Consider the following 12,818-nt stretch of genomic DNA (forward strand, 5'->3'; position numbering starts at 1 on the left):
ACTTGCTGCCAAAAGGCTGTGGTGGTGGAGGTGTGGGTTCTGTATGATATCGGGCATATTATGTGCACCTCTGAGCCAATAGACAGACTAGAGTAAAACTGCAGGGAATGTCATGTGAGCGCTGTCAGCGGTATACAGCAGCCATTTAAAGTGGCCTGTATGTGACTTTTGGGGGATTATTAAAAGGAATCTGTCATTAGGGTCAACCATCCTAAGCCGTCTATATGGGCGTATAGGTCATTGGAAGCTGAATAAAGTGATACCATATTTGTGAGCAGATATCTTACTCCAGAGAAATCCACATTATATGTAAGTGAGTTTATTAATCTCTATGGGCTGGTCAGTGATCTCCCCGAGAATCGGCCGCCAGAGCTTCTTCTAAGGCCGATTTCACACATCCGTCTTTTCGCCGGTTTGACGGATCCGGCGCACTACACTGGCAGCGCAACAAGTGGCGGTCACATGCTGTCATTTGACCAGAGCAGGTGACTCAGAAGTTGCGGTGCTGCCACTGTACTGTATCATACTGTACTGGCGTGCGCCGAATCCGTCAATCCGGCGAAAAGCCGGATATGTGAAACTAGCCTAAATGAAAGTGGTTGTTACCAGTGTGAGACATGTAGTGACTGACAATCTGCTCACCTGATCTACATTTCACACTGGTAACCAGGAACCATGGCAGTGTACTACATCAGCAATCAGACTAATAAAAGTGTTGTCCCATTGGGGAGCTGCTGCTCTGGCACCTCAGGGGCTCTGCCAATGTGTCATGGCCAAGATTCTCAAATTCTGTCCAGTGATGTGTAAAAACAGAAATGTACAGAAGTAGACATGGAAAATGGTCACAATGGGAGACCTTTTCCTAGATCAGAGCCCTGCAACCTGTACCTCCCCGATTTCTGTAAAACTACAACTCCCAGCATTCCCTGCAGTTGTCAGCTGACAATAAGGCTGCTTTCACACATCTGTTTTTCGCCGTGCGACAAAATCCGGCCCAAAAACTGATGCAACGGATCCGGCGAAAAAACTGATCTGTTGCGTCAGTTTTTCCATGCGTTCCTTCCAGTTTTTGACGGATCCGTATCCGCTTTTTTGCCGCATTGTGCCGGATACGGCGTCCATAGACTTTTATTATAAAACGCGCCGTATGGCACCACATTCGGCGCAATGCGGTTTTTCGCCGGAGACAAAAAACATTCCCCTCAGCGTTCCATCCGGCCGCCAAACAATCACATTTTGCCGGAAGCAACGCAAGGCCATACGGCACAATCCGGCGCTAATACAAGTCTATGGGGGAAAGAACGGATCCAGCAGCAATAAACGCCGGATCCGTTCTTTCCGTTTTTTTACCGGATTGTACCGCACAGTGAAAAACAGATGTGTGAAAGCAGCCTAAGACAGGTAACAAGTAATAATTTGTCAGCATGCTTCATCTGCTTTCATACACAATTTGACATGAACCAATGTGATATCTTTCTATAGTGGCAGGATGATAGTCTTTTGGGTGACACAGAATATGTACCATAGTTCCTGTTTTTCTTTCTTTAGGAGCCAGCGATTGTCTTTGAGGTTCCTCTTGGGGTTATCGCACGGATTGAAAAGATGGGAGGTGCGTCCAGTAGAGGAGAAAACTCCTATGGTCTGGATATAACCTGCAAAGTAAGTATTGCAGCAATGCTGCGTGGTTGTCATTAATACACCTTGTAGGGGTGAGGGTATAGGTGCATGTGGCATCCATGCCCACTGTCGGCGCTTACTCTCAGGTGGATCCTTCCACCATGACAGCTCATAAAGAAACTCATGGTGTATGCTTCTTTGCAGTGTCCTTTAGTATAGGAAAATGCGGTCTACTGAAATTTCCTATCCAGTTGCAAAAAAAATAGTATGCAATTACATACTGGCCAGATGATATTCAAAATAACACATTTTGGCCTTCCTATGGGGAGTGAGGGCCTGAGTGTCATGGAAAGCTCCTGACATATACTGTGGACAAAGTGCGCTAGTCTTCTGGGGTTGTTCCTTTTTCAATGAGCTACCGCCTGTTGTAAAACATAAGGCTATACCCACCTTTCCCAGGTCCACTGGCGAGTGTCTCCTGGCATTGGCACGGCGCTGACGTTTTGTTGGCTGCCAATCGGTGAGCTCTGCGGCTCTAAAGGGGGCATTTTGTTTACACTGGTAGAGCGGCTGAGGTCCTGGATTAGCCGGCAAGGGGATGTCATTGCCGCACTAATGCCATAAATCAAGAGAAGTGGTGGAGTCAATGGTGGACCTGGGGAAGGTGCATCTTGTTTGATAACCAGCTTCAGCCAGGACAGAAACCTAATAGAAGAGAAACGGCCCTACAAAACATCCAGCATGGCTGGTGGCTCCCATGAATGCAATGCATCAGTAAATAAAGGGTTTTTGTTACCCAAAAATGTGATTGTGTATTAAAAGGGCCAAATAAGTCAGTCACTAACTTCAGGGTGCACTCACACATAGTCTGGTCCTGTTCCTCACTACAATGTTAGGTCATGGGTATCTTATTGTGAACACACCCGTGATTTCTTGGAGCACAGTAGTAAAAATGTGAGCTTTTTTCATCTGTTAATCAGGAACTGGTAAGTGACGGCCGGGACGTAGTTTAGTTTTGGGTTTCTGGTTGATTCTGTTCTTGTAACGTCTGTAGCATATCATGGGGCTCCATGATAGGACCGGGACGGGGCCCCGGATGTATTCATCTAGTTTTTGATCATTGGCTGGGTCACAAGTGTTTCACATCATGTACCGTGCATGTAAATGAGATGGATGCAATGATTCATTTATATCTTTTTGCAATTTAGGATATGAGAAACCTGCGTTTTGCTCTGAAACAGGAAACTCACAGCAGAAAACAGATATTTGAAGATCTGACAAAACACGCCTTTCCTCTTTCACATGGTTCGGTAAGCAGCTATATTTAGGATTTAGTTTGTCTCCCTTGGTCTGCATGCCCACTATCAGGGTTCTCAGCGGTTTGAATGGAGCTTGTTTTTTGCTGCGTTGTACAGTACAAGCACAGTGGATGGGATTTCTAGAAATCTCCTGCCCACTGTGCTTGTTTTTTCCATAGCGAAAACTGACCTGTGGTGTTGTGGCTTCCCGAGCCTCAGCATGTCAATTCTTTATTGTAGAGACGCAAGGGTTCTCTGCAGGAAGAAGACAGCGAGAGACTGCAGCTGACCAGGCCTGGATCGTGGTCACGAGCAGCTGCGTTCTCCTGCAGAGGAAACTCCCAGCTCCGCAGGTCAAAACCCGCCACGTCTGGATGCAGCGGATCCTGATCATGTGCACATACCCTTACTCGCCACTATCAGAAGACCGAGCAGTATAGGGTTTTCTACCAATTTATTGGCTGTGCAAAATAATTGAGCTTGGTCACAATCGGATTGTCAGAGTCCTTGGAGTGCATTCATGGCATATGCCTGTCGCCGTGATCTTGGTCTGTACATCTTTTCATTGGAGATCTTCCCATTAATACTGGGACATCTTAAGGGTATGTGCCCATGATCAGTGTTTGCAGCTTTTTGGACGTAGTATGCTTCAACTGTGTCCAAAATGCTGCGTTGTACAGTACAAGCACAGAGGATGGGATTTCTAGAAATCCTGTTCCCACGATGCTTGTTTTTTCCGCAGCAAACACTGACCTGAGGTGCATCTTTCCAGACCGCAGCATGTCAACTGTTTTACTGCGGAATCGCATGCGTCCTCCGTACGGAGAACACAAACGAAAAACCGCAGCGCCGTGAACCCTGATCGTGGGCACAGTCAGCTGCGTTCTCTTGCGGAGGAGACATGCGGCCCCGCTGGTCGGGACCCGCTGCGTTCTGAACGCAGCGAGCGCTGATCGTGGGCACATACCGTAAGGCCTCACTTACATAAATGTAATCTGACCTGCTTAGTACAAATCTCCGTCAAGACACAATGTATGGGCCCAAATGCTACATCCATGTACTTCAGATTTTACAAAAAGGCAAGAGTTGTCTACCCCCCACCCCCCCCTTTCAGGCACCATGTGAATAAAATTCGGCACAATGCATTAGGGTTTATTGTGCCGAATATTGTTCGCTATCGTCTCCCATTGGTCAGACTCTGTTTCTGTACATTAGAAGCCATTGATTGCTTTCTTTACTTGCCTACACGTAACTTGTAAAGCCATAATGCATGGTAAACCTGGCAGAGGTGTACCTGAGATATAGCGTTCTTCAGATGCTTGGACTTATCAGGTAAAGGTTTTGTACATTTTGAAATGACTCTGCAATGTCCGCTCCCGACACCCCAAACTGTTTGTTTTTCCAGGGGCCGCTCTATGTAGCCTGATATTTCCCTTGGAGTGGAAGCTCTAGTCTGATAAAACCGCTCGTGATTTGGTTTCTCTCTTGTTCAGTTACTTTGCATTTTGTTAATTAAAGACCATATAAACTATTAGCACTTCTATCTTTGATAGTATTCTTACTTTGCAGCAATTTTTCCAAACCTGCCTAAACCTTTTTCACAGTACTGTATATATTCCCATAACGTTTTAACAGGCTCAAATTGCCAGAAGCATCTACAGTCATATTCAAAAGTTGTTGGCACCCTTGAAGTTGTTCCAGGCAATTAAGTATTTCTCCCAGAAAATGTATTACAATTACACGTTTTGTTGTGCACCTATTTTTTTCCCGTGTATTGGAACAACGCAAAAAAGTAGAGGGAAAAACAGGAAAATTAGACATTTCACACACAACCCCAAAAATGGGGAAGAGAATGTTCCACAATTGTGGGTAAACATTGTTTCAAGCATGTGATGCTCGATCAAACTCACCTGTATCAAGTATCAGATGTGGGCAATATGAAAATCACACCTGAAACAAGATAAAAAAAGGGGAGAAGTTGACTTAATCTTTGTACTGGGTGTCTGTATGTGCCACACTAAGCAACAGAAAAAGAAGAGACCTATCTGAGGACTTAAGAACCAAAATTGTTGAAAAATATCAGCACTCTCAAGGTTACAAGTCCATCTCCAGAGATCTTGATGTTCCTTTATCCACGGTTTGCAACATAATCAAGATGTTTACAACCCATAGAACACCTGCAGAGAGATCTTAAAATTGTTGTTGGTAGAAGTAGCCTCCAAATAGGAGAGACCTGGAGCAGTTTGCAAGAGTCGTTGTCCAGGTGTAATAGGTGTAAGAAGCTTGTTGATGGTTATAGGAAGTGATTGCAGTTATTTATTCCAAAGTAGGTGCAACCAAATATTAAGTCGAGGATGCCAACAATTTTGTCCAGCCTACACTGCAGTGGAGCTGCTCAGAAGCGTTACATGACAGGGAGTCTGTGTCTGAATGCGGGCACTGTTGAATTGCCCACAGTTGACGATGGACTTCAAGAAAATGGATGCGGTGGCGGCACGTGCGCAAATAGGACTCCCCGGCAATTTTCTTGAAGTCTATCGCATCAATCTGCATGAATGCTGCCTCTGTGGCCATTTTCCTGAAGTCCATCACGTCACCGCAGGCAATTCAATGGAGACCTTCCTGAGTCGCTCCACTGCAGTGACACCCCAGCAGCCCGCCCGCACGTCAATGGCGCCTGCCGCCGTGACACCCTCACAGCCTGCCTGCAGATCAATGGCGCTTGCCGCAGCACCCTCGAGCCTGTACTGTGATCCTGATGGCAACACCACAGAAGAAATGCTGGCACAGGCTTTCAGTATCTGTTGTTTCAGATGCTGCACATCTTGTATCTTCACAACATAGACAATTGCCCTCAGATGACCCCAAAGATAAAAGTCTAAGGGGGTCAGAATGGGGAAACCTTGGTGGCCATTCAACTGGCCCACGATGACAAATCCACTTTCCACGACACTGTTCATGTATGAACCTGACACCCATAATGTGATGGTGCGCCAATCATTCCCGTTTTATTTGGGTGCATCTGTATAAATGGTCCACCCTGTATTACAAGCTCATTTAGTCCAACTGACTGGAAAGACTTTTATAATACACAAACTATCCTTCACCTTTTTGCCAATCTAAAAAATTTATATTACAAAATCCTTTGTATGTCGCAAGAAGCCTTTGTTTCTGAATGATGCATCAAGAAATAATCAAATACGGACCTGCCATGCTCCAGTCTGTCCAGTAGCTTTTATCTTGCGTTATGCTGAGCTTTACATCAGAGCTAAGGAAAAGACGTGGTGTTTTACAGAAAGTAATCTACTTGGAGTCAGGCAGGCTAATATTGCTGGGAAAGCCATTCGAGGCTGGTCTAATCCCTAATCCTCCTGGGGGAGTTCTGTGGAGCGACACCTCTGTAATGTACAGTATATACCATGCAGTTGGGAAAAAAATACTTTTCATTAAAGGGTATTTCTGTAATGGAGTTACAGTGCTTGTGCAATGCCAGCGTTGTTTACTCATACAGGAAAAAATCAAACCAAGAAGAAATAACTTCAGACCTTTTTTCGCTATTAATGTTACCCATAATCTGTACAAATTAATTGAAACATAACCTGGATTTTTTTTTTTTTTTGCATGGTTGAAAAAAAAAAAAGAAACCCAACTAAAATATCAATGTGGTTACTTAAATATTCACACCCTTAAACTAATACTTTTGTTGAAGTACCTTTTGAATTTATGACAGCTTTCAGTCTTTTTGGGTAAGTGTCCCTCAGCATGGCACATCTACAATTGGCAATCTTTGCCCACTCTTACTTGCAGTTGCACCCCCAAACTGTCATATTTGTGCGGGAATCTCCTGTGTACAGCACCCTCTTCGGGATGACCCATAGAGATGTGGGTTCTGACTGGGCTATTTCAAAGCGTTGATCTTTTTCTAGCAAAGCCATTCTTTTGTTTATTTTGGTGGTATTTTTTCACGTCATTGTGGGCTGAAAGGTGACTTCCCTCTTCATCTTTAGCTTTTTAGTAGGTACTTGAAGGTTTTGATGCTAAATTGACTGATATTTGGAGCTGTTGATAATTCTCTCTCCAGTATCAGCTGGTCAGAAACCACCCCAAAGTGTAAAGCTGCCTCCACCATGCTTGCTGTTGGTATGGTGCTCTTTTGGTAATTGTGCAGTACTGGCTCTGCCTCAAACATACCTTTTGGAATTATAGTCAAAAAGATCAACCTTGGTCTTATTAGACCATATTATATGCCATGCTTACATGTTTTTCTTTGTAAGGGTACTTTGCCACTTGCCCATAGCTTCTGGTGCAAGAGCATGGAAAGTGATATGCTAATGACTCTCTGCTGTGAGCTTCAGTTGAGGATCATGCGACTGTGATGCGATCTTGCAATTGCATCACAGGTGCGGAGAAGAGGGAGCACTTTCTCGTCGCCGGGCCGTCGACTGTCGTAGTCACGGGCGGCCTAGCCTGGCTCCGTTGCCCACAGGTGTACAGAAGATGGCTAGGGAGGACGTTGGGGGTAGTAGTGAGGTGCGTGTCGTGACGCCACCTGTGGTATGCGGCCAGGGAATGCGCCGCCGCTGCTGTTGCTGTCTTCCGGGACGGATGGTGGTAGCAGCTATGGATGGTATCGCTCCCCGGGGAGGATGATGAGAGGAGTAGTAATGGAGGGCGCTAAAGCGTGGAGCGGCGGTGCTGGTAATGAATAAACCGAATCTATGGCTGCAGTTCCAGGTTGTTTACTTGCATTTAGTGCTGTGCCGCTCACCCGGGTAATACCGGTCACTTGTTATGATGGGCTCCATGGAACCCGAATTCCTTTAGGAATCAGTCCGGTTTGGTGTTCGGTAGGTTCCCTCCTTGTAACGCCTATCTGTGGATCCCCTGCCTTGAAGCTACGAGGGGATTCTGGGTTTCACGAGTAATACTCTTGTCCCTATATGCAGGTGCCGTGGTTCCGATATGGGGTCCGGCTTGATGCGAGGCCCCGGATCCTCTCTGGCACTGTGCTGTTGGGCGCTGTGTGGTCAGGGAAGCTTGAACCTTTCCCCGTCCAGGCAGATTCTGGAAAACCAATGTGAAGTATGATCTTCCCTAGGGCCCTGCTGCCCTGTGTGGCGTCGGTTCTGAGGGGAGCAGGTTCACTCTCCCCAAGGCAACCGTGTGAACTTCTCCTCCTTCCCACCGGAGCACCTGTAAGATGCGACTGCTTCCTTGCTCTCCTGCTGGAGAACTGTCGTGTTAGCACCTGACTTGCTACACCCCATCTCCCCCTCCCAGGTCCTAAGCTAGTGGGACTGGGGCCCCTGTTTGAGGACATCCTGTAAATGCCACTCTGCCGGCGACCCTTTATTAACCTACCCCAGTCCCCAGTGGGAACAGGGCAACCTGGTGTGTATTTGAGTGTGTAAGTGGTGAAACCGGGACTGACCTCTTCAGGATCTGGGTTTAGCATTACACCCAAATGTGGGTGCAATACTCTGTGGCGACTGAAGCCTCAGGGGCGCCACACACATACTTCAGTTAATTGCATGCCTTCACATGAGCGCAGAGTTAACGATTGCGGACCCCGGCGGGTGCCACCTCTAACCCTGCAGGGTTGTAAATGGCTCATGGTGCATGTGTATGGCTTATAATTGTAGCCGTGTCCAATGTCCCAATCCATTATTTAGAGATCCGCGCTCATCAACAAAACCTGATGAAAATACAATATATCAATAATGCATTTCCTGACCACATAGTGTTAATAACGCCGGTCTATGCCAAAGAGCAAGCGTCATAGAAGCTGAAAATATCAGTTCACATGAGGAAAGTTTTATCTAAAGAAGTTAAAAACGATGTAGTGCTGAGGTCTGGAGGAACGAGGATGTGTATTATCAACAGGTTTTTTTTTATGATGGACATTGAGCGTCTATTCACATAATGGGTAATAAATGCCTGCCTGATGGGCCTCCATCAATCATTAGAGAGGGACTCTGCAGAAATGAGGCGTAAATGTCCATCGCGGTGGCCTTATATCTCCATACATTGTGTGCAGAATTATTAGGCAAGTTGTATTTTAGAGGATTTTTTTATTGATCAACAACTATGTTCTCAATCAACCCAAAAGACTCATAAATATCAAAGCTTAATATTTTTGGAAGTTGGAGTGGGGTTTTTTAGATTTGGCTATCTTAGGAGGATATCTGTTTGTGCAGGTAACTATTACTGTGCAGAATTATTAGGCAACTTAATAAAAACCAAATATATTCCCATATCACTTGATTATTTTCACCAGGTAAACCAATATAACTGCACAAAATTTAGAAATAAACATTTGACATGCAAAAGCAAAACCCCAAAATATTAGTGACCAATATAGCCACCTTTCTTTATGATGACACTCAACAGCCCACCATCCATAGATTCTGTCAGTTGCTTGATCTATTTACTATCAACATTGCGTGCAGCAGCCACCACAGCCTCCAGACACTGTTCTGAGAGGTGCACTGTTTTCCCTCCCTGTAGATCTCACATTTTATGAGGGACCACAGGTTTTCTATGGGGTTCAGATCAGGTGAACAAGGGGCCATGTTACTATATTTTCATCTTTTAGACCTTTACTGGCCGGCCACGCTGTGGAGTAGTTGGATGCATGTGATGGAGCATTGTCCTGCATGAAAATCATGTTTTTCTTGAACGATACCGACTTCTTCCTGTACCACTGCTTGAAGAAGTTGTCTTCCAGAAACTAGCAGTAGGTCTGGGAGTTGAGCTTCACTCCATCCTCAACCCGAAAATGTCCCACAAGTTGATCTTTGATGAAAACTGCCCATACCAGTACCCCACCTGCACCTTGCTGGCATCTGAGTCAAAGTGGAGCTCTCTGCCCTTTACTGATCCAGCCTCTGGCCCATCCATCTGCCCATCAAGAGTCACTCTCATTTCATCAGTCCATAAAACCTTTGAAAAATCAGTCTTAAGATATTTCTTGGCCCAGTCTTGACGTTTTATCTTATGTTTCTTGTTCAAAGGTGGTGGTTTTTCAGCCTTCCTTACCTTGGCCATGTCCCTGAGTATGGCACACCTTGTGCTTTTTGATACTCCAGTAACGTTGCAGCTCTGAAATATGCCCAAACTGGTGGCAAATGGCAGCTTCACGCTTGATTTTCCTCAATTCATGGGCAGTTATTTTGCGCTTTTTTTCCCAACACGCTTCTTGCGACCCTGTTGGCTATTTGCCATGAATTGCTTGATTGTTCGGTGATCACGCTTCAAATGTTTGGCAATTTCAAGACTGCTGCATCCCTCTGCAAGACATCTCACAATTTTGGACTTTTCAGAGCCCGTCAAATCTCTCTTCTGACCCATTCTGCCAAAGGAAAGGAAGTTGCCTAATAATTAAGCACACCTTATATAGGGTGTTGATGTCATTACACCGCACCCCTCCTCATTACAGAGATGCACATCACCGGAGTTACTTAATTGGTAGTTGGCTCTCAAGCCTATACAGCTTGGAGTAGGACAACATGTATAAAAAGTATCATGTGCTCAAAATACTCATTTGCCTAATAATTCTGCACACAGTGTAGATGATTGATGTTCCACCGGTTATTTCCTGACGATTACTTGACAGATGCTCCATTTAAAATCTTTACTACAGAGGTGCAGTAATGAGGACCTCTGGTCATCATGGACACTCCAGCCATGGCACCCCAACTTTACCAAATATGGTGCTATAAGGCTTCTCGCTATCGGATATCTATCATAACCTTGTATATAAGTACATTCTTACCAAAAAATGAGGCTGACCAGCATTCATTTTATTTTTCTTAGGCATGGGCTGCTCTAAAATACAAACAGAACCATCCTCCCATGTAGAGATGCCGCTGATGTTGCGCTGCATTAAGCGCTGCAGCCAGTCATGAGAACGGTGCAGTCATCTCTGCCGGAGCTGGTGGCAAACACTGGAGCGGCCTGTGCTGGGTCTTTAGGATTGACAGGAGGTGTGTGTGTGCGCCTCCGTTTCTAATTGGCTTGTCACTAAGAAAATTGATTGCGACAACCCTGTTAAAAAAAAAAAAAAACAACAAAAAAAACCAACCTTTTTACTTGCTAAACTGGGTGTATCATGATAAAGGAGCTGAATAAAACTTTTTTTTTTATTTTTTTATTCACTTCATCCCATAGATATTACTTGCAATGTTTAGGCTACATGCGCACGCTGCTTTTTCGTGTTCACAAACTGCAGCCAAAACTGCAGCCAAAACTGCACCTTGTCAGAGAGAGCCTGGAAATGTCACAAAAAATGTAGGTGCTTTTTTGGTGCGTTTTTGGCTGCAGTTTTGTCAACAATTGTTTCATGTATTTTTCAGTTCCAACAAGCCCATAAAGCTTGTTGAATTGAAAAAAAAAAATTAGAAATAATTAAAAAAAACTGGCGTGCGGTCCCCCCCCCAATTTTAATGCCAGCCAGATAAAGCCATACGGCTGAAGGCTGGTATTCTCAGGATGGGGAGCTCCACGTTATGGGGAGCCCCCCGCCTAACAATATCAGTCAGCAGCCGCCCAGAATGGCCGCATCCATTAGATGCGGCTGTTCTGGGACAGTACCCGACTCTTCCCGATTTGCCCTGGTGCGTTGGCAAATCGGGGTAATAAGGAGTTATTGGCAGCCCATAGCTGCTAATAAGTCCTAGATTAATCATGTCAGGCGTCTCCCCGAGATATCTTCCATGATTAATCTGTAAGTTACAGTAAATAAACACACACCCAAAAAATCCTTTATTAGAAATAAAAAACACAAACACATTCCCTCATCACCAATTTATTAACCCCGACAAAGCCCTCCATGTTTGGCGTAATCCAGGATGGTCCAGCGTCGCTTCCAGCTCTTCTGCATGGAGGTGACCGGAGAAGCAGCAGACACCGCCGCTCCGGTCAGCTCCATGCAGCAAATGAAGACAGCCGCGCGATCAGCTGATGTCACTGAGGTTACCCGTGGCCACTGCTGAATCCAGCGGTGGCCGCGAGTAACCTCAGTGACAGCTCAGCTGATCGCGCTACTGCGTGGAGCTGACAGGAGCGTGGAGGACGGGACTTGTGGTGGTGGCAGTGAGAGGGGTCCATCAGCTCCCCTGTGCGTGCACGCTGGGGACAGCGGTACTTCGGGGAACACGTGAAGGACGGGACTATCAGCGGCGGCGGCCGCTGATAGTCCCGTCCTCCACGTGTTCCCCGAAGTACCGCTGTCCCCAGCGTGCACGCACAGGGGAGATGATGTGGAGGACGGGACTATCAGCGGCGGCGGCAGCGAGAGGGGGATGGACATTGGCAGCTGAAAATATTGATTTTTTTTCCCTCTCGCTGCCGCCGCTGCTGATAGTCACCGTCCTCCACATCATCTCCCCTGGGGACAGCGGTACTTCGGGGAACACGTGGAGGACGGGACGGGACGGGACGGGACCACTTGCCTGTTATTTCACTTCCTGACAAATCACCTGCGTTTTTGGTACCAAAAAACGCAGGTAACAGGCAGGTAAAATCCACCACTTTTGATTAGCATGCATTTTTCCTGCGTTTTTGATGAACTCATTGATTTCAATGGGTGACAAATGTTGACAAAAACGCAGGAAGAATGAACATGCTGCATTTTTTTTGTCACAAACTTTTGACAAAAAAAACGCTGACAAATAAACTGCAGTGTGCGCATGACAAATCTGACTTCTCATAGACTTTGCTGGGAAGTCAGATGTCAGAAAGTTCAGCTGACAAAACTGCAGCCAAAAAGCAGCAAAAAAGCAGCGTGCGCATGTAGGCTTAGGATGCTTGTTTCCTCTTCAACCATGGGGCCGTTAGCAGAGATTCTTCTTTGGGGCTGTTTACAACTTCACCTGCATCATTTTGTCCAATCATAAGAAAGCA

The 12,818-nt window shown here is 45.8% G+C and overlaps 1 protein-coding gene across 5 annotated transcripts in view; it reads left to right on the forward strand.

Annotated features, from left to right (window-relative positions):
- MTM1 (myotubularin 1) overlaps positions 1-12,818 on the forward strand; it is an 88,302-nt gene that overhangs the window by 30,966 nt on the left and 44,518 nt on the right. For all 5 annotated transcript variants that reach the window (XM_075323790.1, XM_075323792.1, XM_075323791.1 and 2 more), the window contains 2 exons: positions 1,549-1,659; positions 2,826-2,927. In XM_075323790.1, coding sequence (XP_075179905.1) covers positions 1,549-1,659; positions 2,826-2,927 — 213 coding nt within the window. The remainder of the gene's footprint in view (positions 1-1,548; positions 1,660-2,825; positions 2,928-12,818) is intronic.

This window comes from Anomaloglossus baeobatrachus, chromosome 9, assembly GCF_048569485.1.
Source record: "Anomaloglossus baeobatrachus isolate aAnoBae1 chromosome 9, aAnoBae1.hap1, whole genome shotgun sequence".
In the NCBI taxonomy this organism is placed as follows: Eukaryota; Metazoa; Chordata; class Amphibia; order Anura; family Aromobatidae; genus Anomaloglossus; species Anomaloglossus baeobatrachus.